The 27,703-nt window shown below is 39.8% G+C and overlaps 1 protein-coding gene across 1 annotated transcript; it reads left to right on the forward strand.

Moving 5' to 3' along the window:
* The first annotated feature begins 1,817 nt into the window (after positions 1-1,817).
* Positions 1,818-15,299, forward strand: LOC127415877 (akirin-2-like). The gene is made up of 5 exons (XM_051654889.1): positions 1,818-2,310; positions 12,525-12,668; positions 12,788-12,934; positions 13,104-13,175; positions 14,496-15,299. Exons 1-5 carry the CDS (start codon positions 2,133-2,135, stop codon positions 14,504-14,506), a joined length of 552 nt encoding a protein of 183 aa, XP_051510849.1. The 5' UTR covers positions 1,818-2,132; the 3' UTR covers positions 14,507-15,299.
* Positions 15,300-27,703: the final 12,404 nt, after the last annotated feature.

Genomic DNA, 27,703 nt, shown 5'->3' on the forward strand with positions numbered 1-27,703 from the left:
CAGTGTGCTTTTAAGATCTGCATGTTGTGTGAAAGAAAGTGATAAGATTTTTTTCTAGTATTTTCTGCCATCTAGTGGAATGATCTAAGACTAAAAGTAGGGAGAATGAGCAAACAAAGCTTTTGAAATTGAACATAAAAAAGGTCAATTTGACCCTTAAGGACAAAGTAGGGATGGAGATATATATACATTAGGGGTGTAACGGTACACAGAAGTCACGGTTCGGTACATACCTCGGTTTGGGGTCACGGTTCGATACGAGTTCGGTACAACAGGAAAAAGCAACAAATCCCAAATGCTAGGTTTCTTTTCATTTATTTTGAACAGACTGTAGTGCAAATTACAGTTTGTTCCACCTAGCGGCATTTAGTCCCCCCTGAGGTAGTTGGTACAGTACAGCACCTTTAGTGTATTAAGCACTAAGCAGTAAACAGAATGCACTCTTGCATAGGCCATAAAATATATATATATATATATATATATATATATATATATATATATATATATATATATATTGTAGGGTTGATACAAAAACAAAAGTTCTCTTTTATTATAAAGTACAAAATAAATAGAATAATGAAAAATGAAACTTGTGCATTAGAAGGAGTGTTACAATTTGTTCCACTTAAACTATATGTTGTTTGTGTATATGCCAATTGCCTGGGTAATGACTTAGGGCCTGTCTGCTCTCACATCTAGAGGCTGATTAAAAGTTGCAGGGATCAGTTTTTGCACTCCTGTCGTCTTTTTCTGCCTACCTCCGGTGATTGGCACATCTGGGTGATGTCGTCTGATATATGTTAGCATGTTGGACGTATTTCCACTCACATACCGTACAGCTGCTTTACAACGCCGACACACCGTCTTCATCTTATCTACCGCTTGCTCTCCACTGCTGCCGTAGTTCACTGGAAACCCGAAACTTTCCCACACTGCTGATTTAAAATAAGTAGGCGGGTCTTCGAGCTCTTGCGTGTCATCTGAACTCGCCATTTTTGTTTGGGTTGGTGCATAGATGGTCTCTTCTTCTTCTGCTCTTTTTCCTGTTGTGGCGGTCAGCAAAAAGCGTTGCATTACCGCGCGCGCCCCGTTCTGGATTGGAGTGAATCGCCTGTGACTGACTCGGATGTATTCTTCGTCTGACTGCATGCACCGAATCGTGACGTCCGTATCGTGACGGTTCGGGACGAATACATGTACCGTTACACCCCTAATATATATATATATATATACACACACACACACACACACACACATATATATATATATATATATATATATATATATATATATATATATATATATATATATATATATATATATATATATATATATGTGTGTGTGTGTGTGTGTGTGATTATACATTTTAACGTCACCACCTAAGATAACAAAAATACTTTTTCCCTTTCTACTTCATTTGATAACATTTCGGAAATTAAGACTTTATTTTTACACTAATTGTTGTAACCACACATATTTTCTAAGATCAAGCAAAAATGATCATATTTAGGAATACAAAACAGCCAGTGGCCATTTAAGCAGGAACTAGATTCAAGGAAAACGAAAGAAGATAGCAACTCCTGCTGAACGAGTTGATGGGAGGAGATACTGTATTTCGGTGCTTTTTTTAAATCCACAAAAAATCCAAATCCACCAATAGGCGACTTCACTCGGGAAAAACGAGAGCAATATGTTGTGGGTTATGTAGTTATCATGGCCGCTCTCGACAGTAAGCGTAGGCGAGAAAGCGTCTTGATTGAACTACAAGTACCTGCTTCCCCTGAACGCAGCTGCGCGTGCGCAGAGAAGCAGCTCCGACAAATGTTTTGTTAGCCGGCTAGCGCTCACTGGCGGAAATCAGGCAGTGTCGAACGCGATCTCAGCACAATCCGAAATCATCGGTGCTTCTGTAAAGACCATCGACGCCCCAACTGCATTCTTACTGCTTTGAAGTGTTTATTTTTTTCTAGCCAATGTTTTGTTTGGAAGGTTGTGGCAGGATTTGATTAATTACGAAGCGATTGAGTCGTGTTCCCTTGAGATCAGAGCAGGACTGTCGTTGTCTCTGTGTGTGTACGCGCGGATTATTTCCTTTCGCTTTATCCTATTAACAGTCATAATATCTAGTTAAAATGGCTTGTGGGGCCACTCTTAAAAGGACTATGGATTTTGATCCTTTGATGAACCAAGCGTCTCCAAAGAGGAGGAGATGTGCTCCCATGTCCCCGTCCTCCTCCAGCGCCTCCCCGCAGAAGTACCTGCGCATGGAGCCTTCGCCCTTCGGTAGAGTGTCTTCAGCCCTCACCACAGGTCTGTAAGGCTTTAATATAACAAACACGCACTAAATCAACATTATAGATGTGTTGAAAGCGACGGATGGATTGCTAATTCCCTGATAGCTAGCGACATTACCGCTGCCTACAGCGCTGACTACATATTTAAATATGATCATATAAATCTCACATATCTCTATATACAATATCACCGTACACTTTACTCCTATAAGTATTGAATTAATCAGTCTTCTGTTCGTCAAGATGCGTTACACTGGTGCGAACTCGGCTGCATAGCTGTAATCATTAAAGGCAGGCAGAGTTATCTTGATCGGATTTGGGTCTCACCTTGTTGGCTTTTAGTAAGATAAACTAAATGCATTAATTCTAACTGTCTTATTTGAAAGGGTGATTCTCATTGTTATCAGTGTAAACATTTAGACTGATTGTCATTTTGAGGTGTTAAAGTGTGATAGGCTCGTTGAGGTTGATCCTTTTTTTGAATAACATGTTGAAAATGTCGCAAATACCTGTGAAATTCGTGTCGTGAGAGATCACACCTGTTTGTGTGAGTGCTTGGGTCTTTAAACAGCGAGTCACACTCTTTTAGCCAATCAGAAACGCTCCGTGCTTGTCAGTCATATTGCGTGGTTTGGCTCTGCTGACATCGGGTTGGCTAATATCTTTGAAGGGCGGAGTTTTGGTTAAAAGGGGTGTGATTGGGGTGAGCAAAATGTCTGAAAATTCTAAATACTTATTTACATTTTTTAAAAAACAAATTTTTTGTTCTGGGAAATATTTCAAAATATTGCTAACTTTATTTGCAGGGGCATATTCATTTTGTGAAAAATTTCTATCTAGAAAGACAATGTCTCAACCATCTGCCATATATTAGCTAAAAAAAGTAGCTAGTTATGGCTGTGACGTAAACTAAAGACTGTTGGGTAATATTAAGTAGGGCTGGCTAAATAAATATTGATTTTCCAATGTATCACAATTTTAATTTGAACAATTTTTGGGGTATCTTGTATACCAAAATAAAGAATTGAGGAGACAATATTCCACTTATGGTCTTTTATTAACGACGCGTACAACATGTAGCCTTAATACACTCTAAGGGCATTTTCCAAACTGCGTTTTTGCATCCTTGAAGGGCACTTCGCGAAGGGGATGCCACTCGAAAAGTCGTTCCAAACCAAAGTAATTTTTTTTTCAGAAGACTTTTAGTGAAGGCTACATTTAAACTGTAATGACATGTTCCTTTCAGAGTGCCCACATCAAGAGCTCTGTCTTTTGTAGTGAGTAGGGCATAGGGGTGATCACTTTCTATTGGAATTCGCCCTAACACACTGCTCTTCAGTGCTACAGGACTTGTACCAAAAGAGTGCGCCACTGCCAGCTATTGGACACTTTTCTGTATCACTATACATTTACAACCACCCCTCCCCCCCCTCCCCCCAGAAACACTGTTGATATTCAAACTCAACTGCCAAAACAAACACACCCCTCCCTACAGTGCTCCTTTGGAAGCTCCGCCCCCAAAATTCATGCATGCTGAAAAGCCTCCCGATATTGACGCGGCTCCTAGCCCTCGACTTATCATAATCCTTTTTTTTTTATATCCCTCTGACTCTGACCACTTCCCTTGGTCTGTTTCTCAGCCATTTGTCCTCCTTGGAGTTTAGAAAGTACACATCTGCCAGATTTGCCGTCGCTCTTCTAATGAATTTCCCTCTCGCTCTGCCCCCACCCCCCATCCTGTGCATGTGCAAGAACCACCCCCTGTTGCTGATTGGCTGGAGTAGTGTTGTGTGGATCGGTCTGTTCCACTTTGTTTTTGTCCCTTATACAGAGCCAGGGCTGTGTACAAATACTAGATTTATTTTTCAGCCCACCCACAGAACGGACAACTAGCAAACTGTGAGGAGATATTTGCAGAATTTGACAAAGTGTGCACCTTTAATTCTTCTACACGAATTAATACTATTTGGAAAAACATCACCTGCACCACCACCCCCACCCACCCCCCCCAAATTAATGGGAAGCATAACAGTTCTGGGAGAATTTTTTATATATATATATATATATATATATATATATATATATATATATTAGTAACATTCAACCCAAGGTCAAAATATTTTCCCAGTTCAGTAAGCTCCATAGTTATGAATAATAATTCAGACATTCCTTTTACATATTTTCAATAGTACAAGTAAGGTTACTTAATACATGAACACATTCAGACAGCAGCCCTCTACATTGCGAGTAAATTACTCGCATATGCGAGTAAATTTCGCACTATGTGACCAAAAAACGTCTGTTATTAGCCACTGGCAAGTAAATATTAACATTTCACCCGCCAGTGATAGAGTTGTGTAGTGTCGAAGCACCGAGGCTCTTTTACTGAATACAAAGCAGTTGATTAAGAAGCTGGATTCAGCCTCGTCTTTCCCTGCATGCTGTCTCATGAGCGCGCAGGAAAAAGCACTTGTGTCTCATTCAGCTGAACTCCAAGCATCTCAGGGAACCGTACCGCGGACGTCAGAAGAGCAGCTCTCTTGAGTGCGTGTGAAGATGAACCACTTCTCAAGCGCTCTGATGTGCACGCCATCTACAGAGGCTTGCACCAAATTCCCATGAAAATATAAACAAGGTATAAACTCATTAATTTTGTGAATGCAAAGCACTCCAGTTTCACTTAACAGCCATGTAATGGCAAATGTCCGTGGTCATTGTGGGTTTATTCACGCAGTGTTAATAACACGCAGTGAGACAGAGATGCCCTGCTCTATTTCTGTGGAGATGATAAAATGCAAGAAACAATTTCAAAGTCTTCCTTCACGAGAAAGAAGGGCTTGAGAGTTAATCAAAGAGCCTTAAAATAATGTGTGAAAGTGAAGAATTTAAGGCAGAAATATTTTACTATTGCATAATATAATGTAATATAATATAATAGCTGTACAGGTTGGCTGGGTTACAAAAGAAGCTAAAGAAAACAAAACACTGAAAAAGTCCAATGGTTCAAAAGTAAATCGGACAAATAAGAGAGATATTTGTTTAGACATATTTTGATAATTAAAATATTATTTTAATTATTTTAAATTTTATACTTTTATATTTGACTGTCATTCATACGTTTTTGAAGCCTGAAAAGGAAATCATATACCCTTATTTTATTATATTACCCAAGCTAAATTTGTATAAATTACTATTTGTTTGCATGAAGCACACATAGTGAGTTTGTATGGTAATTAATCATCATATTCATGAAACACCTAAAACAGGCAATTAATCATCATAATCACAATTATTTGTTTGACAATTAATTGTCAGCCAAATTTCACAATCGTGACCCCTAATTTTCATTATTAGGTTCCTACCTTGTGAATTGTTTGGTTAAAAATGTGTACGAAATTTCAAACAGTGACAACAGCTTGTTTCATGACATCATATAAACTGATAGAATGTGAAATTTGTACATTTTTAAAAAGATAAATGTGATTAAAATCATAAAGCAAAATCGAAAAAAAAATATTACAATATACTATATTGCGTGAATATATATGAATAGGCTCCCTCTCTCAGTTTGCTTAATATATTTTTTTAGTTACATTATGCTTACATGTCGTCAAAAGTCTGGCGAGTAAAAACGAAAATTTACTAGCCAATGACATTTCTTTCTCCAACATGATCGTAGAGGGTTGTACAGTGTTTTTGTTTTGTTTTTAGGATTATTATTCTTTTGTATACTGAAATCTTTTAGATATTCTGGTGGTTTTCTTTCTCTGAGCGAACATCTTAGACACCCAGTTTGTGAACTTTCAGGCTCACTTGTGTCTGCAACCTAAGGCAACTCAGGTGTTGTTTTTTTCACTGAGTGGGCTTTGTGAGGCAGTACCAGAGTCCAATGGCACCACATCAGTATTCTGAGGCTGAGTACCAATACCATCTTAAGATGTAGTTTCAGAACGTGGCACATTACTCTAGTTGACTGAATATTTAAAAAAAAAATTTTAAATAATTTTTTTCTCCCAATTTGGAATGCCCAATTCCCACTACTTAGTAGGTCCTCGTGGTGGCGCAGTTACCTCAATCCGGGTGGTGGAGGACAAGTCTCAGTTGCCTCAGCTTCTGAGACAGTCAATTCACACATCTTATCTCATGGCTCATTGTTCATGACACAGCGGAGACTCCCAGCATATGGAGGCTCATGCTGCTCTCCGCGATCCATGCACAACTTACCACACCCCCATTGAGAGCGAGAACCAATAATCGTGACCACGAGGAAGTTACCCCATGTGACTTTACTCTCCCTAGCAACTGGGCCAATTTGGTTGCTTAGGGGACCTGGCTGGAGTCACTCAGCATGCCCTGGATTCGAACTCACGACTCCAGGGGTGGTAGTCAGCGTCAATACTCCCTGAGCTACCCAGGCCCCCATTGACTGAATAGTTGATCAACATGGCGATGCACCACTTGGGCATTTCCCAGTACCACTTTGTATGATACAGGTCCTGTGATTTCCTGAAATAGTCCCTGAACCCATTTCGGTCCATATCCAAAGGTTTGGCATACACTGTGCCTCCTACCTCAAAGTAGCGGGGTTTTGCATGTTTGTCATGGTGCTCTTTCTGACATTGTTGTTTTGCCTCAACTTTGCTTGTGAGATCAATGTGGATTCTATCTAGTGTGCACAGCAGTTTTCGCCCCATCATCATTTCTTCAGGCAAAAGTCCCGCTGTGGACTGTGGTGTTATGTGTTAAATGAACAATGCTCTGTGCAACTCGGTCTCAACTGTGTCACCTGAGCTTTTTTTCATGAGTTCCTTGAATGTCTGGACTGCTCGCTCTGCCAGTTCATTAGATGATGGATGATACGGAGAGGAGGTGATGTGTTATTCCATTCCTGGACATTAATTTTTTGCTCACATCACTCATAAAACACTGAACGTTGTCAGACACCATGATCTCTGGAATGCCATGTGTACTGAAACTATTTCTGAGGCACACAAGAGTAGCAGCTGTTGTTGCAGAATTCGCTGGATATGCGTCAATCCACTTAGAATGGGCATCAGCTAAAATTAAGAACACTTTGCCGATAAAAGGTCCAGCATAGTTCATGTGAACTCTCCTCCAGGGTCTATGCAGCCACTCCCAAGGATAAAGTGGTGCACAATAGGGCTGCAACTAACGATTATTTTGATAATCGATTAATCTAACGATTATTAGAACAATTATTTGGCTATTATTGCAACTATTATTCATTAGCTCTTAACCAATTATTCAGTTTGTGTACCGACTTAAAAGGTTGTATTAATCGTGTTTACCATCAATAGAGGACAAAATCATCTTTTAAAAATACTTCTAAATGACATTCACTGAATTAAAGGGGAAAAATACTTTTTATTAAGTTTAATTCAGTAAAGAAATGTACTGCAAAAATCCTATTATCAAGTGTTTTTGTCTTGTTTTCCATTTAACATTGTCTAACAATCCTTAAAACAAGATATATTTACGTGAGAAGCAACATAAGATATTTAGACTCGCTTTAAGACAATGTATCTTAAATATAAGTGTATTTTGTCAAATATATTTATATTCAAGATCTATTCTCTAAAAGCAAGTCTAAATATCTTATATGCTGCTGCTGCTCAGGTGAATGCATCTTTTTAAAAAAATGATTTGTATATATTTTAAAATATATTCAACATTCTCAGATAACAATATTTTCTTCTGTAGTATAGCTGCTAAAGAAAATGTATTTTTTAAAAAAAAAATTTTTTAAAGGAGTTTTAGATATTTATATTGGAAAACAAGCCAAATCAAAAACTCATTTTGTTGCAGTGTATAATGGGGTGAAGACTACCCTCTCTCACCTTTCTGTTCACTTTAATTCATTTTTAACTCACAAAAAACAAACTCTCTCTTATTAATAAAGCTGCATATTGCCAATTTTCTTCAGGATAAGAAATGCACAGTGACACATATATTATGATTCAATAAGTCGCTAGCCATCACGTTATAATCTAGCTGCTGCAAGCGTGCTCGCTCGAGGGATGAGCGTCCCCACGACTGTGTGCATCAGCCAGATGCAGTTTCAATCTCTCCCCCTTAGATCGGTACATTCACGCAACTCGTAGAAGAGATGCTGACTGCACGGAGAAATGCCAGTTTCAGAGTTTGAAGTTATTTATATGATCTGTTTCCGTATTATTTGAACTTTAATAAAGCTATAAATATAAAACGCATTAAATATAACTGCATTAAAGATGTAGCGTCAGGTGTTTCCTTTAAAGATGCTCGACACGCAAGTTTTGCTTCAGCAGTGTGTAATTCTTCCTCTCCTCAGTCAGGCACGAGCTGCAGTGCCGCTCTCGTGCATCATCATAAGAGTTTAATGTGATCTCATGTTATGTTAAATGAGATCAAACAACTATTCGCCAACTAAAATGTTTGTCGACGTTGTCGATAACATCGACTAATCATTTCAGCCCTAGTGCACAAGCAGGTGCTTTTCTCTGTTCTTGGCATACTGAACAAGCTTTTACTTTGGTCTCAATGTTGGCAACCAACTTATGCCACCATAGGTAACTCTGAGCCAGGCCTTTCATCCTCAACATACCTGGGTGAGACTGAAGCAGCTGTTCCATCAACACAGAGTGTCCTTGTCCTGTAATGATGATGCATGCCCCACCACAGCACACACCCATACTGGACACTAAGGTCTTGCTGTCTCTGTTAATAAGGTGCAAAATGTACTTCATTAATGTGATCTGGCCAGCCTCTCTAAAAACTCTAGAGAGGACGGGGTCTCGGGTAGTCCAATGCTTAATTTGCTCTGACGTCATCAAGGAACTGACATCTCTGTCTAGCATCAAGATGTGCTTCTCTGGAATTTTGTCAGGAACCTCAGGGATAGGCAAATGGCTGAGCGCGTCCGCATTCCCATTGTCCTTGCCCGCTCTGTAAGTGATCATATACTTGTATGCTCCTAACAGAACTGCCCATCTCATTATTCTTTGCGAGGCCATCTGTGGCACAGTTTTCATTTCATTCAAGAGACTGATTAAAGGCATATGGTCTGTGCAGATCACAAATTTCCCCAAACACTAAAGCTAACCCCTCTTTATCTAGCTGTGAATAGTTTTTCTCTGCAATTGTGAGAGTTCATGATACAAACCCAATGGGTCTTTCAGTCCCATCTGTCATGCGGTGAGTCAACACGGCACCCACACCATAAGGTGAGGTGTCACATGAAAGTATTAGCTCTTTCTGCTTGTCATAGTGTACTAACACACGGTTAGACTGAAGCAGCTCTTTTGACTGTCTGAAAGCTTTTTCTTGTTCTGCTCCCCAACACCAGGTTTCTTCCTTTTTCAGGAGCTTGTGCAATGGAGCAAGCAGTGTTAAGAGGTTTGGAAGGAACCGGTTATAATAATTCAACAGTTCCAGATATGCTTTCAGCTCCATCACCGAGGTAGGTGTTGGTGTGTCCTGCACCGCTTGCACTTTTTCTGGAACTGGATGAATACCTGTGGCGTCCACCTGGTGCCCCAGGATTGTGACTTCCATTTCCATGAAGCTACACTTACCTCGCTTTAACCGCAGGCCAGCCTCCTCCAACCGATGCAGCACTTGGTCCAGTGTCCTCAAATGCTCCTGATCATCTCGCCCTGTCAGCAGGATATCGTCCAGATATACAGCTACTTTTGGAATGTCTTTCAGGATGCCTTCCATAGTCCTTTGGAAGATTGCCGGACAAGTACTGACCCCAAAGGGTAGTCTGGTGTAGGTAAACAGACCTTTGTGTGTATTCACTGTGACATACTGCTTTGTCTCATCTGAATTGTTCTCCCCCAGCCAGGGATGCAAACTTACCTTCCATTCAAGGAATGGGATGCTGCTCAAGTGATGACTCTCTATTTATGGTTACTTTGTAGTCCCCACAGAACCTCACCGACCCATCTGGTTTGTGTTCAGGCACAACTGGTGCTGCCCAGTCTGAGAATTCCACGGGCTCTATGATATTGTCTTTGATCAGATGATCTAGCTCTGCCTCGAACTATGGCTTTCATGGCAAAAGGCAGTGGTCTGGGCTTAAAGAAATTAGGCGTTGCATCACTGGCTACATAAAACTTTGCTGTGGCTCCTTTTAGTGTTCCCAGTTCATCTTTGAATACTGGTTCATGCTTTCTCAGAACATCCTGCAACCTTTCTGAGCTGTTCTTTATTTTGTTCACTGTTTGCCAGTTAATTTTCAACTCCGTCAGCCACGTTCGACCAAATAAATTAGGCCCTGATCCAGCCACCACTACCACTGTTAGCTCTTTGGTGGTTTCTCTCTGTTTGACTTTGGTGGTGCCTAGAATTTATTTTAAGCTGATGGAGCTTGTTTTCAGTTCAGGCAGTTTTCTATTTGCTTCCAATTTTGTATATTCAGGCTCTGATAGAATAGTCACGCTACATCCAGTGTCAATCTCAAACTTCACTGGGCATCCACTCAAAGACAACATTTGAGTGAGATGGGGCACCCGGGGCGTGGCTGTGTCTACACTGTACATGAAGACCTCCTCTCCAGACTCATCCTCTTGAAGATAATTTTCCCTCCTTGACTGCTTTCCCCTCCCCCCTTTGAAGTTTTTCTTGCCTTTTAAAGCCATTTGTCTCGTATACTTTCATTTTACATACTCTTTTCAAATGTCTGATTTTCCCACAATTGTAACACTTTTCCACAGCAAACTTGCAGTCTTTTGCCACATGGTTACTCCCACCACACTGGTAGCACGTCCCTGTACCCACTTGCTTTACTCTTGTCTCCTGTTTCAAGCTTGTAGACAGTTGTCCCCAGGTCTATTTACTTTCTCTTTGTTCAAACTGTTCAAATCCGCCATCTCTTTATTAGCAGCTTCAAAGGCCTGTGCTGCTTTTAGCACCATCTCAAACGTCAGCCAATCCTCGGCCAGTAACCTCCGCTGTATGCTGTCATTGACGCCACACACTAACCGGTCTTTCAGCATGATGGTGAGCGTTTCCCCGAAATGACAGTCTTGCACGAGGAGTACGAAGCTCTGCCACATATTCCACTATACTTTCACCAGGCCATCTATTTCTTGGATTCAATTTCAACCACTGGACTTTTTCACTGGGTTTTGGATTGAAGTGATTCATCAGCAAACTCACCAGTCCATCATAACTCTTAGATTCTGGCCGCGTCAGGTTCAGTAAATTCCTCATTAGTGTGTACATTTGCCACAAAGAAATTATTCAAAATCTCGCAATACTCTTCCCATGACTGTGACTTGTTGTCGAATGGTGCCACGGATCCTACTATGCCCACCATCCTCTTGTCCAATCTATTCACATGGTAGCCGTTAGCGAATTACTCACTAGCATGCTAATTCTGAGTCTTTTCACTTGCCCTCGGAAAACAGCTAACCAACAATCCCGACGTTTATCCTCATCGCATAAGTGGTATCTTGTATACCAAAATAAAGAATTGAGGTGATATTCCACTTGTGGACTTTTATTAACAACATGCAGCCATAATACACTCTAACACCTATTGGACACTTCTCAGTATCACTATACATTTTACAACAATCTCTATATTGTTGTTTTAAGTCCCAAGATCTATCGTTTACTTTATGCACAACACACCTACACTGAGGAAATCACTCGCATTTGCAACCAAATTTTGCGCTATGCGACGAAAAATGTCATTCTCCACTGGCTGATAAATGCTGAGATATCGCTCAGCAGTGATTGAGAAGTATAATGGTGAAGTGAAGTTCAGCAGCGAGATCCTTTCACTGTGTGTTGAGTAAAAGCCATCCATCCATGGATTTATACATCCAGTTTACGGAATACGTGGATTTGTACATTTTGAAAAGCTAAAATGTGACACATGATGAAAAACTAATGGTAAAATAACATTTGTAAAATTTATATTTTCGTAATGTAGTTATAAGGTTCCCTGTATAATTAACAACATTAATTGAATCAAATGGGGGAAATCTGTATTAATACCCAGCACTAATTTTATGAAGAAATTATTAGAAACTTACTGTTTTAATAGGAAATATGTCATGGCAGGAGAGACAGTTGTGCTTGAAAAGCCATTTCATGGGGTCTTTATCTGCAACAGTGATTTCTGATAATGATGACCCTTTAACAGCATTTCTCCAATAACATCTGTCCCTCAAACCATTGAGCCAGTTTTTAAAATCATGCTTCACTTCCATCTTCCAGAACAAATCTTGAGCAACATCAAGCAGGAGTACAAGCGCATGCAGAAGAGAAGACATCTAGAGAACAGCTTCCAGCAGACAGACGCCTGCTGCCCCATCGACTCGCAGCCGCACACCTCCATCAGCAGCACCGTCACACTGCCAGGTACTGAAACAGGCCTGTGATTGTGGTCTGTTTCACTTAGTGGGGCCAACCCTTTAATCCCCCACTGGACTGCTTTAGTAGCGTTGACAGGGATGTTGTTCTGGTTTTGACTCCATTAGGTGCCTCTGGATCGGTGTCACCCTCCAGACGGGAGCAGCCGTTATTCACGCTGAAGCAGGTGGGGATGATCTGCGAGCGTCTGCTGAAGGAGCGTGAGGAGAAGATTCGGGAAGAGTACGATGAGATCTTGACAACCAAACTCGCAGGTATCTGCAGTTGCCTCTGTCATTCATTATTGTGTCCTGAAACACAGCGGTCATCACAACATATTAATCAACTGAGCAAAATATGATCTCCAGTGGAGCTTAAATTTTTTTTTTTTTTTGTCTACTTACATTAGGGCTTCACTTAGTTCTTTTCTTTTTTTCTCTCCAGAACAATATGATGCATTTGTGAAGTTCACCCATGACCAATTGATGAGGCGTTTCGGGGAGCAGCCTGCCAGCTGTAAGTAACACCAATCAAAATATTCTAAGATCTGTAGTTTTTTTGAACCTTTTGTCTTGTACGCTCCAACCCCATAAGACTTTCTTTAGCAAAACACAGAAGGTGAATTTTGAAGAATATCCAGTACTCTCTTTTGGTGCTGTTAAAGGTATAGTTCACCCCACAATGAAATTTACTCACCCTCATGCCATCCCAGACGTGTATGACTTTCTTCTGCAGAACACAAATGAAGATTTTTAGAAGAATATTTCAGCTCTGTAGGTCCATACAATGCAAGTAAATGATGATCAGACCTTTTATAGCTCCAAAAATCACATAAAGGCAGCATAAAAGTAATCCGTAAAATTCCAGTGGTTTAATCCATGTCCTCAGAAGTGATATAATAGGTCATTTTTATTTACTCAATCTTCACTTTCACTTCTGAAAGTCACATGTGGTGCCTGTTTAGTGTCACTTTCACATCTGATAAAGTGAAGATTTAGAGTAAAAAAAAATTAAATATTGATCTGTTTCTCACTCACACCTATCATATTGCTTTTGAAGGCATGGATTAAACCACTGATTTTTGGAGCTTCAAAGTTCCGGTCACCATTCACTTGCATTGTATGGACCTACAGAGCTGAAATATTCTTCTAAAAATCTTCATTTTCATTCAGCAGAAGAAATCCATTATAGGGAAAAGAGCAGCTAGGATATTTTTCAAAAAGTCATAAAATATTGGAACAATTGTTTTATTTTTATTTTTTCAAGTTCAGTGGGGTTTTTTTTAATGGTGCATAAATAGTTTTCATATTGTTTTTTATTTTTTGAAAATGGCTATTTTTAGTTTTAGTCTGGTTTAAGTTTTCATCCATTATAACACCACAAAATATTGTCTGTTACACTTTACAATAAGGTTGTATTTGTTTATATTAGTGAACTGTATTAGTTACAATGAACTAGCAATTAACAATACTTACAGCACTTATTAGTCTTGATTAACGTTAATTCTGACATTTAATAGCATATTTTTAACATTAAAAGTTTAATATATTGTATGTTAACAGTAATGCTTTATGAATGACAGTGAGCAATTGTACATTTATAAAAGAACATTGACCAACATTAAACAATGCTATAAAGATACTGTTCTTTGTTTATTCATGTTATCTAATATGTTTAATAATGTTAGCATAAAGGACCTAATTGTAAAGTGTTATCAATATTATCTGCCAGTGACGACACTTTTGAAAATAAACATTTATTTGTGCAGTTCTGTTAATTGGTGCAGAAATGATCTGCTTCAGCTTTCACTTCATTTAGGGTATGATTTTTCTACAGATGTGTCCTGAGGGAGCCGTGCCGCGTCCTGTTCTTCTGTGGTTGCTGCCGTTCTCCAGTGGATCTCTCTGCCTGTGTGACCTCTTGACACTCAGAATTGGTCCAGCTGGCTTTCCCGCAGTGCCAATCACATCCTTTTCCCCACTGGGCACAGAGTATGTGTCAGGCTTCTGTCTGTGCGTATCTCTCTCTCTCTCTCTCTCTCTCTCTCTCTCTCTCTCTCTCTCTCTCTCTCTCTCTCTCTCTCTCTCTCTCTCTCTCTCTCTCTCTCTCTCTCTCTCTCTCTCTCTCTCTCTCTCTCTCTCTCTCTCTCTCTCTCTCTCGCAGCCGAGTGCTTCCTGCCATCAATGACCATATATGGACCTCTGCAAACTATTATTCAAATCAGTGGCTCTTGTGTCTCTCTTATTGAACCCTGGATATTTATTAGGCTTTAACGATGCCTTTTATACAGTCACCTGTCATTTCATCCTAGAGTTTTGTTTTTCTTAAATTTTGATGTTTAATTTCATGAAATGCCTTCATTCACAGCAAATGATGTTGATTGCCATGATAAATGTGTGATGTTGAGAAATGGGCGTATCTTTGAGACTGCTGTTTATAGCTTTGTGTAAATACATCCTGGCATTCACTTGAAGTTTTCATGTACAAATCATATACAGCATTTATTCTGATTGGAGTCTCTGTTCATGGTTTGTATTTATTTTGGTTTATTTTTTTCCCCTTTTGCATTATAGTTTTACTGCTCCTGTAGTTTAAATGACTTTCTGTTGGGAAAAGTATACCAATAAACTGTTTACATAACTTGTGTTCTCGAAATTGTAAATGCACTCTAGGTTGGATAAATTGTGGTTTCCTAATTTAGATAAAACGTTTCATATCCTACATTTAAACCCATACGAATCAAGATTATAGATTGAACTGTTTAAACAGTAGGTATACAGTTAGCAGTGGTCCTGTTGACCTAACCGTCTGCTGTTTTATTGGATTGGCGGTTGGGCTGAAGATTACAGCTTTTCTATATTTCAGCATGGCTTCTGAATTTAGAATAAAGAGGCCATGGAAATATGACCATCACTTTTACCATCTCTAATAGTAGTCCATGTTTGGGGCTTAGGGGAATACAAGAACAATTTACTTTCAATACAAACGTGAACAAATTTCAATAACAATAAACTGACAATAAATTTCAGTTTCAATAAACTGACAGCATGTAGTAATCATGGTTAATGTTAATTTCAACATGCACATTTTTAAAATGGAAAATGTGCGTTATGAAGAATGAAAACCTATATTTTCATAAACTATCATAAACCAAGATTAATAAATGCAGAAGCAAAATACTGTTAATTGTTCATGATACCAAAATGCATTAACTCATATAAACCTATAGAACCTTATTATAAATTTTCCAAAGCGTTTTTTGTTCTCCTGTATTCACATTTTATTAAATATGTTTATTAATCAGCTGGTAAAATGTGATGTGCTCTTTTTCGATATGTCTCTACATGACAATAATTGCACAACTTTGATATTTGACTTATTTCTGTTAGTCCTAGCAGATCCTTCCTGCTAAGAATCTATCACAAAAACACTTGGATGCCAGGACAGCATACTCTAATAAAGTTCAGTATTACCAGAGAGTATTTAGCAGACATGGGCCACTTCTATTATATAAATGAATGGGGCAAATTTGAACGGTCAGCAGATGTAGAAAAGGAAATCCCACCTTACAGGTAAAAGAGTCAATTACCTTTTAGATACAGACATCGCCTGTTAGTCAACTCGAGAATGCGCATGCGCTTTATCTCCACATGCTGGGAAAATAGCGTTTAGTAGAGTAATCTGAGGTAAAGCAGCACAATTTATGATACCAGTTTTGTCAGATTTTACTGCTGATTTGAAATATATTCTTTAATCGTAATCTTGACCAGCCGTTTTGAAGATTCAGTGTTCCCACATTCAAGTAGATAGGAGCTGCACTTTAATGACTGGAAATAGCTGGCCGGGAGCATTACAAAGATGGCCGCGGAGTGACCTGACTTGCTAAAAAGCCTTTGGTATTACTTTACTGATAAAATAACAATGTAGGCTACGAAAAGATCAATAGTTTCAGATGTAGAATCTAACACAGTCATAATAATTTCACACTACACAGCAGCTTTGTTTTGTTGTTGTTGTAGAAAATAGAATAATCTCTTCAAAGCACCGTTCACAATTCTAAAACGAGCATCAGTTGTTGTCATTGGCGCATTTTGATGATAACTTTTGTCACATTTCATATGTGACGCTTCAAATATTTACATTGAAGCAAACAAAAAACAAACACAAGCATTTTCCCCACTCGACTTTATGCAAATTTCTTGAATAAAAAATGCAATAATTTTCACATCAGAAATTGTCTCACACACGATTCGACAAGCCCCTGCCGCTTTTTCACAAATCTAAAGGTGCCCTTTTCGTCGTCCAGAAAAAGGGGAAAAATTTTAGTTAAAAAGTAGTAAGTAGTGTTGGTGTACAGATGTAACAACACTGAAGAAGATGCGCTGTCCTAATTTAGAGGCACTCTTCATAAACTGTAAGCCTTTCTACATGCCGTGGGAGTTTTCCTCGTGTATTCTTGTGAGTGTTTAAATTCCTTCATACAGATGTGTGAGTGCAACACTGCAACAGCTGGCAGATCACATCACAGATATGCAGCAACAATACTTGGACTCACTAATTAATATTCTTGGAGATATTAACAAGGCAAATCACACATGTGAACTGCCCAAATACAGACAACACATTACATGCCCCACCAGAGACAGAAATACACTGGATCATTGCTACACAACAATAAAGGATGCATATCGCACTGTCCCTCGAGCAGCTTTGGGACTCTGATCACTGTCTGGTTGATCTTCTTCCAATATACAGACAGAAACTAAAATCAGCTAAACCTGTGGTAAGGACTGTAAAGAGATGAAGCAGAGCTGGAATTACAAGCCTGCTTTGACTGCACTGATTGGAGTGTTTTTGAGGCTGCAGCCACAGACCTGGACAAGCTCACAGATACTGTGTCATTAGATATCAGTTTCTGTGAGGATATGTGCATTTCTACAAGGACTTATTTAACATACAACAATGACAAACCATGGTTTACAGCAAAACTCGGGCAGCTTTTTCAGGCCAAAGAGGATGCTTACAGAAGAGGGGATAAAATTTTGTACATTCAGGCCAAAAACACACTGACAAAGGAGATTAGAGTAGCTAAAAGAAGCTATTCTGAAAAGCTGAAAAAACAGTTTTCAGCTAACGAGCCTGCATCAGTGTGGAGAGGCCTGAAAGACTTTACCAACTATAAGACACCATCCGCCTACACTGTAGGGAATCAACAACTGGCTGATGACCTGAATGTGTTTTACTGTAGATTTGAAAAGCCCAGTCACACACACCACATCCGCTCTGACCTTCACAGCACACAAACATTTACACCTCCTGTAACCACCCTATATATATATATACACACACAAGAAAATCATTAAATACTCATAAAGCAAAGAAATTAGTTAAGTATTTATAACTACTACTTATTAAAAAAAAAAAAAAAAATCTGTGCCCTTTTTTATCCTTCCACCCCTGTCCCTGCTAAGGTCTGTGCACGTTACTGATTGTAAATAATGGAGAATATGACAACTAGTGAAACTTCTGTGAAGACAACACCTTACAAAAGTGAGTTAAACGCTTTACCATCATACCATGCTGTGTGAATATGTATATTATTGAGATATAAGTGTTGAACTGAGGGTGAAATGCTCGCTAAAGCTAGCAGCAACACAATTGCTTGGGTTTGAAACGTCACTTCCATCAGCCATTAAACGGCAAACACTTTCATGTAGTAAAATGCCTTTAAGTGTTCCATTTGGGACAATACTACACATTGAAAATTCAATACACTACATGGCTAAGTGCATAGTACATTTTGTAAGTGCAGAGTGTATAGTGTGTCATTTGGGACACAGCTTACCTCTCCCATAATTGATGTTACTCTAAAATGAATAACTCGCATAAAGCTAAGGTAATGTCTATTACCCAGATAGAAAGAACCTTTGGGCCAACTGTGGAAGTTAGCTGTCACATCTGGCCTAGATCTGGCATAGCTAAACACATGTGGGCCACACTTTCACCATATATGTTTTGCCAAAGCTTTAGATTTGGAGGGAATTTTCTCTTGGGTCACAACTGGCATTGAGGTATATGGACCAGATGACAACACATAAATGAGAGCCATGTGTGGCTAGGCTATGGCATGCCATGGAAAATATATATATACAGCTAAGGACCAAAAGTGTTAGATGTAGATAATGTGAGTAGTGTTTTTCAGGTTATAAAAAGTGTCTGATATGTGAATAATTCTATTAATTCTATTTTCTTCCTAACAGGTTGTGAATGAAAAAGATATTGCACATGGGTGAGATTTTTCTAATATGACTACCAACATTAATACACTTTTCATGTATGTTAACATCTTAATTTTTCTTAAAAAATAAAAATGATTGTAAGTATGCTCACTTCATACATTAGACAATTCTAGCCACTTCCAATGTTACTACCAACATCAGCACACTTCTGTAATGTTTAACATGTTATTTTTACTTCAAATAAAAAAGATTGTAACGGCATTTGGGAAAGGAGGACATGGGAAGTAGATCAACGTTCAACAAGTCTTTAATTATAACTTAACATCAAACTGAACTGGAACTAAATAACAAACTTCGACGACACACACACAGCTCCGCATGTCTGTCTCTCTCTCTCTCTCTCTCTCTCTGTGTGTGTCTCTCTCTCTCTCTCTCTCTCTCTTACTGGCATCCCTGACTCCTCCTCTTATCTCTCTCCCGCTGATTGAGCTACTCAGTGCCAGGTGTGCACTCTCGCGGCCCGGCCATGCCCTCCTCCTTGTCACATACCCCCACCGCCCGATTCAGGCCAGGGAAAGCTCCGGACTGAATTACACCCCAGAGGGGTGGAGTTGCCCCTTCGGCCATGTCCTCGCCGGCTGATTCTCCCTACCTCCTGGGTACCTGGGTAGGACGAGGGGAGAGGAAAAGAGGGCAAGAGAGAGGGAGAGAGAGAGAGAGAGGGAGAGAGAGAGAAAAGAAAAAACTCCGGTTCCCGACCACGCCACCATTCGGTCCTCGGCCAGCGGTCCTCCACGATGCCAGGCGATGGCACTGGACCTTGCCTCCTGGCGGACGGCAGCGAGCTCCCCCGCCTCCTGGCAGATGTGAGCAGCTGCTCCACTTCCTGGCGGAGAGCAGCAAGCTCCCCCTCCCCCTGGCGGATGACAGCGGCTCCTTTTTCTCCTGTCGGATGGCAGCAGGCTCCTCTGTCCTCAGGCGAACCACTCCAGCACCACCGCATCACACCTCCTCAGCGTCGCAATCCCCCGTCAGCGGCGAGGGCTCTCCGACGGCGTGTCCTCCTCCAGTCCCGGGTTTCAGCACCAGTGTATCGGGGTTCGGGAAAGGAGGCGGCGGGAACCGGATCAACATTCAACAAGACTTTAATTATAACTTAGCATCAAACTGAACTGGTACATAATAACAAACGTCGACGACACACAGCTCCGCTTATGTCTTTCTCTCTTTCTCTCTCTGGCATCCCCGACGACTCCTCTTATCTCTCTCCCACTGATTGAGCCACTCGGTGCCAGGTGTGTACCCTCACGGCCCTGTCATGGCCTTCACCTCGTCACAGCTGTGAATTTTGTGGTTTATGTTTGATTTATTGTGCAGTAAATTAAAGTATTGAGTAGGCTTGGTGTTCTTCTGGTTAAATTCTAAGAGAATACTGGCATTTAGTCTGAAATAAGAAATCAGCTTAAACTTCTCTTCTATTGAAAAACAGTAATTTGTTTAACTTTATTTTTTTTACACTATATGACAAAGAAAATGTGTAAATTGCTCAAGAAAAACTATGATTTTTTTGCACTAATATTTGTATGAAAAATTTAAAGATCTGTTTTGTATCCCCAGTTGTGTAATATATATGTCAGTATGTTTCTTGCATAATAAAAAAAGAAAATGCAAATTCCTTCAGAATGACCTGCACAATAAAATCTCTCACAAAAGAGAAATACCGCAATCTATGAGTGTTTGAAACAGCATGATGATTTTTATTTTGAAAACTGAGAGATGACAGTAGATGACTTCAAAATGTTCAAAATCACCTCCTTACAGTAAAAGCATGTGACATCAGAGAAACAGAAACAGCAGTGAGTGTCGCCATTTTTGTATATAGCTTCTCCAATGGAAACCTTAACAACTGTTTTCAACCCCATTGAGATGCAGGTGTGCTCTGACATGACGGCTCTGTTTTTCTCTTGCGAGTAAGTTTGTGCGTATATGTGTGTGTGTATGAGAGAGCTAAAGAGAGGGGGAAGGGAAGCGCGAGGGTGTTTCCCACAGATATTTCAGATAATATGGAAACTGTTTTATTGATCAAGTGTATCTAGCTTTGATTCAGCTCAAGCCTTCATTGCTAGTTTGAAAATGTCACTTTATAAATTGCAACAGAGGATGCGCTGCTTTTCGGCATTGGAGTAACAAGGTTGTGTGTGCGCGAGAAAAGGAGAGAAACAGAGATATCGCGTGTGGAATTACCTGTGTTTAAAGTGGCTCACATCAGGAATAACATCACATTACCAGAGTTTAGTCCCAGCAGCAGCGAGTGTTGCCATTCTTGTATAGCTTTTCCATAGCTAAACAACTGTTTACAATCCCAGTGAGTTGCGGGGGTGCGCTGACTTTGCTCCTGAGAGAGTATGTGTGAGGCTGATTAGGGCGAAATTGTATTGATCAAGTCGCAGGGGTGCGGCTCTATTTTTTGGTCTCAGTGTATGTGTGTGGGAGAGGCGAGAGCGAAAGAGAAAGAGACAAAGAGAGGGAGCCCAAGGACCCTTTTCAACTGAAACTTAAATAAATTTAGGATATTATAGACATTGGTCTTCGGATAAGAATGACAAACAATGTTTTGTTTTAACTGGTTATTTTGTTGTGGTAGCCTGTAGGGCTCTTTGAAATAACTGAAATAATGTGGCGAAGTGATATGGAACTGTTATGCGGTCAAGACCTGGAACTACTTCATAGCCATGCATTTACTTGAAAAATAATTGCACAACTTAGAACGTCTGTCAACCAATCAGAATCAAGCATTCAACAGACCCGTGGTATAACTATCAATAAATGCTCATGGCTTGCTTCCTCAGGAGGAATATTGCACTGCAGGAAAACAAGTCTGTCTTTGATATATGATCTTCACAATGCCATTAATAATAAAAGTCTCTCAGGGTCTATATTGAAATAGATTTTATTTGTTGCAATAAATGAATTAACACAGAATAAAATGACCCTGGGTTCTGGCAGTGTGTTGTAGTAAGATGCATAAAGAATATAATATGACAAAGGAGCTCAGTGTCTGTACTTGTTTTGCAGCTTGCACAGATTTGTGGACAGTCTGAGGATGTTTTTATTCCTCTGATCTCTACGGTTCTGGTGTCATCCTTACAAACACTCGAACAACTGTTTAACTGTAAAACTCTATATGGGTGTTTCTTCAACTTTAAACGCTGTGGAAAGTAAAGTCTCTTTAAATCTTTTTCACACTCTCACTGGTTTATTTAAATTACCTTCTAACAATGTCCAACAGTGTGTGTATATTTATCACAGGAGATTTATGTCATTTAAGTCACCAGCACATTTCCAGCACATCTCAAATTCTGTATTGTGTTTAATAGCATTCTGTGCTGGAAATGATGCTGATGGAAATGACATTTTTATCACTTTCCAAATAAAATGACTGACTCCTTTGTCTCGCTAAGGCTAATTTCATAGCTAACATTTGATTTGTCCTAAATGCACTCATTTAAATCATATTTTCATACCTTCTGAATTTGTCAAAATTGCAGCTTGATTGGAAATGACGGCCAATAAAAATCTTCTGCTCACAAGTGATAATTCCCTTGATTTTTTGTTTTAGTTTTATGTTATATTTCATCTTAAGCATGCTCTTCACTGACACTGAAGTACACTAACTTTTGAAAAAAAAAACGTTATTAGGGGTAAAATTGTTTGGTGTGTTGGAAATGACAGCACAACTGTGGGATAGTCGTAATATATATATATATATATATATATAAATCATTTTCACACAATAATATTGAAAAGGTTTATGTTCATTTTATTTTTTATTCAGATGATCACAGTTTTAAACATTTAATAATCAGTATTTTTATAATGGAATTTCATAGTTTAATATTGAAAGTCTGGGTCTGGGACAAGATTAAAACAGTCAAATTTAAACATAAATGCATTTGAAAAGTACCAAAAATAAAATATAGCTGCAAGCAGCAAATAGCTATTAGTAGCATTTTCATGATTAAGTGGAATTAAAATGTTCTAATTTTTATAATGCACTGTGTATCTAAAACTAAAATTAATTTGAAGTCATTATTTTGGTTTAGTAGCAGTTGTTGAGAATTCCCACCACTGTTGAGGCCTTGTTTTGCCACCTGTAGCTGATAAATAGTTTATACTCACTGTTTCAGCTCCACCCACTGGAGGTCCAGGTGATATTAATCAGTGTAATTGCCTTGGTGGACTATTTAAGTGCTTAATTTGGATTGCTTTGTGTGTGTGGCTGGTGATCTTCTGTCCTTTTAGTGGTTTTTCCTCTTGAAAGTGTTGCATTAGTACATTTATATCAGTGCTTCCACTTGCTTCCAAGCCTTCCTTCCAATAACTTCAAATACCTTCTATAACTATTAAGGACTAATAACTTATATAAACTTCATGCAATGTCTAATAATGCTGCTGGATCAAATAAAGAATAATGAGACCATGAACTGGATTTTTGTTTTAATGGACACACCATCCCGTTAGTACTCCTCCAATCTTACTGTTGGGCCTCATGTATTCAGATAGAAGACAAAGGCAGGCCTAACACAGTCGTAAAACCTAACTCAGGCCCCTACATACCAGGTTATAAATTTTACTGATAAAAATCGCGCCAAAATCAAACAAAGGGAGTCCAAAACAGACTACAAATCCCATGAAGCCTTGCTCACTAAAGGATCGAACTCTCAACTTCTATTGGATGAGGCACACAACAGAACGTCCCTCAACCATGACATCATCAGGAGTAGAAATACCTCTGAAATGCTTCCGGGATTTGCTTCCAGCAACTTTGCTCACTGGGTAGACGCAGCTCATCACTGCTCTCAGGTGCAGCCTCATGGCACAAGGAAGTAACATCTGACTTGAAACTGTGGCCATACAATCTCCATCTTGCTGGACGAGTTGAGATTACTCTGTGTTCAACCGAACACTCTAACAGATCCGAAGGAGACCGCCGAGCAATCCGCATCTTCAACCGTTTGCCTGCAGAAGTGAAGAGATTAAAGATTTCTCTTCCATCTTCAATCAAGTCGATGTTTCTGATTTCTCTGCCAGCCCGCCGAGAATCAGCAGCCGTACCGCCCGCCGACAGAGCGAGGAAACAGCCTCCCGTCATCACCCGAGCCTCAAGGAACCGAGTCTGAGTTAAAGGACGGATAAACACACATTCTGTCCTCATACGATTCAAGTAAGAGGTTTACGTCTGGGCAGAGATAGAATATTATAGTGTGTTATTCTTGTGTTTCAAGGTTATTGCTTGTACAGTTTACGGACCGCCATGTCCGCTTATTATTAATACTCAGGGTATTAATTATCACGAATTTGATTTGCTGTTTGTAGTCCAATCACATTGGGCTGTTATACATTTCCGCCATCGCGGGTGAGACCGGCAAACTGAGTTTATCCATTAAAGAATCAGAGACCGCGGGATGGTTTACGAGCCGTCCACCGCGTCTCTGAGTGATAAACTAACGGCTGCTTTCTCTCCTACGATCGTGAAATCAGCTTTGGGGGCCGTCACTTAATTCTCTCTCTCTCTCGTACTAACCACACACACACACACACACACACACGCGACCCCTCACAAACATTGTGGCACACATTTTTGGCTCGTAGATAGCTTCGTGCTAAAGCTCAGCTTTGTCCCTAAGCTATCATACAAGCGGATACGAGCGGTAACTGGTAGACGCCATTGACTGGTTTCTCTCCGCCCACATTCGCGCCCATATTCCCTGGCCGGAAGTCTCGCGTGACATACCCTCCACGAGAGTCACGTCCGCCATTTTGTGCACGTCCCTCCTTACACACACACACACACACACACACACACACTTTCACACACACACCTTATGTGTTATAGGATTATTTTTATTTCCATATCTAATCATATCACTGTTTAGTTTGTAGTTGTAAGTCGGAAGTTTATTGACTGCATTGTATTAATTATTAATTGATAGTACTGCATAAATAAACTTTGTTATATTACAAAGAGAGGTGTTTTGGTTTGTTTTGCATACGCCTGTGTCATGCTGATGGGATGTCAGTGCTCGGATTCAAGCCTTCATTCATTGTTTTTTCCCGAAAATCGATATTCTTCGGATGTCAATTTTCCTGAGAAAACAATCTAATATTGAGACTGTTTTACTATCTGGTTATTAGTCCCTGATTCCAGGGTGGTGCCCCGTCAATGTTAATCCTTATTAATATTCTATTGATTTTTGATAATTGATAATTATCTTTGATGATTGTTGAATTTGAATACTCAATAAGCTAGTGTTAATTTTAATTAATGTTTCATCGACGTTAACAATTAACGATTATCTTTGATAATTGTTGATTTAAAGGATTAGAAAAGCTAACATAGATTCTCATCAATGTTCTATTGATTTTAATCATTAATAATTATCTTTGATAATTATTAATTATTGCTAATAACCAAACCCGCTCCTAAACGTAGTGCACTACATTTACTGGAGCCCCATATGAGGTTTTAATGAGTTAGATTCAATTAATTAATTTAAATATTAATTAATAACTAAAGAAATAATTATCAATTATTTCTGATAGTAACACTGATCTAAACAACCAGTAAAGCCCTACATTACCAACACCCACCTCCAATATTTTACATGGTCCTTTGAGCTGGAAAGACTGCTAGGATTAAAGATGGCTGTATGAGATCAAGAGATGATTCCCAAATTGATGTGAATTATTTCGCTGAGGATTCTAATGAATTAAAAGGAATGGTGTTGAACTTCTATCAGATGGTGAAAGACATGCAAATGAAGACCAGAAGTTCTTCACACCAAGATCGTATCCTTTTCTCCTCACTATCAAAGCCTTTAGCCCCTGTCCCTATTAACCTGAAGCAACAGCCTTCAATGAATCCCACTTCAACATCTGAAAATCAAAGCCAGTTCTGCAATAGTTCAAAATGGTTATCTTCTGTCAGTCACCAACTATCAAATCCAGCTCATCATCCCATTGACCGGCGAGCATTAAGAAGTAATGAGCCCTTATATCCTACTCCGATGCAGGGAAATGTCTTGCTTCCTTGTCTTCCGGGGATGCATCCAAGTTATCCGGCGTAAATTCCAGGTGATGGATTGTTAATGCCCTCTTTCTCATATTACGCCCCCTTTTTTAATCCTGCATCATATCCACCGTATGGCCCATATGTTCTGCCTGGCTATTACCCTTCAATGGCAACACCACAACTTTTTAGTCCCTTTTTGTCTGCTCAGATTAGAGCATATGCACCTTTAGGCCATGTCCTCTAATAGTAGCCAATGCTCAGTGCAGCCTTCTGTCCTTTTTCCCTCTGTTGGAAATCAGCAGCTAATACAGCCTTCCTTGCCCTCTAGTGATAGAGAGCTATCAATGGGCATCCTTTAGTATCTTCATTGCCTTTTAGTGGTAGCCAGCTGCCAGTTCCTTCCATGTCCTCTAGTGGTAGCCAGCTGCCAGTTCCTTCCTCACCCTTTAATGGTAGCCAGCTCTCAGTCCCTTCCTTGTCCTCTAGTAGTAGCAAGCTGCCTGTACCTTCCTCTGGTGGTAGCAAGCTGCCTGTTCCTTCCTTGTCCTCTAGTGGTAGCAAGCTGCCAGTCCCTTCCTCACCCTTAAGTGGTAGCCAGCTGCCAGTTCCTTCCTCACCCTTAAGTGGTAGCCAGCTGCCTGTCCCTTCCTTGTCCTGCAATGGTAACCAGCTGCGAGTCCCCTTGCCCTTTAGTGGTAGCAGCTTGGCCCGGTTACTAGGGTGGGTAGAGTCACGTTGGGTTAACCTCCTTGTGGTTGCTATAATGTGGTTCACGCTCTTGGTAGGGAGCATGGTGATTTGTGCGTGGACGCCGCAGAGAATAGCGTAAAGCCTCCACATGCGCTATGTCTCCGCAGTAACGCACTCAACAAGCCATGTGATGTGCGGATTGACGTCTCAGACACGGAGGCAACTGAGATTTGTCCTCCGCCACCCGGATTGAGGCGAGTCACTATGCCACCATGGGGACCTAGAGCGCATTGGGAATTGGTCATGCCAAATTGGGGAGAAAAGGGGAGAAACCCCCCCCCCCCTCCCTCCCCCCCAAAAAAAGAAGAGTATCTCAGATCTGTAGGTCCATACAATGCAAGTGAATGGGTGGCAAAAATTTTAAGCTCCAAAATCGACATAAGGGCAACATAAAAGTACTCCAGATGATGGTGGTTAAATCCATACCTTCAGAACTGATATGATAGGTGTGGGTGAGAAACAGATAAATATTTAAGTTTTTTTTTTTTTTTTTACTTTTACTATGAATTCTCCTCCCAGCTCAGTCAATCTCCACATCAGTTTCACATTCTTCTTCTTGTGTTATTGGTGATTCACAGTCTTAATGCAAATTGCTCCCTTCTGGGCAGGGAGGAAAATGTTTTATAAAAAATTACTTAAATATTGATCTGTTTCTTACCCACACTGATCATATCACTTGAAGATATTGATTTAACCAATGGAGTTGTATGGATTACTTTTATGCTCCCTTTATGTGGATTTTGGAGTTTCAAAAGTTTGGCACCCATTCAGACGGGCTGGTTTGAGTATTTCTGTAACTGCTGATCTCCTGGGATTTTCACGCACAACAGTCTCTAGAATTTACTCAGAATGGTGCCAAAAACAAAAAACATCCAGTAAGGGGCAGTTCTGTGGACGGAAATGCCTTGTTGATGAGAGAGATCAACAGAATGACCAGACTGGTTCAAACTAACAAAGTCTACGGTAACTCAGATAACCACTCT

This window comes from Myxocyprinus asiaticus, chromosome 25 (assembly GCF_019703515.2).
Source record: "Myxocyprinus asiaticus isolate MX2 ecotype Aquarium Trade chromosome 25, UBuf_Myxa_2, whole genome shotgun sequence".
Taxonomy (NCBI): Eukaryota; Metazoa; Chordata; class Actinopteri; order Cypriniformes; family Catostomidae; genus Myxocyprinus; species Myxocyprinus asiaticus.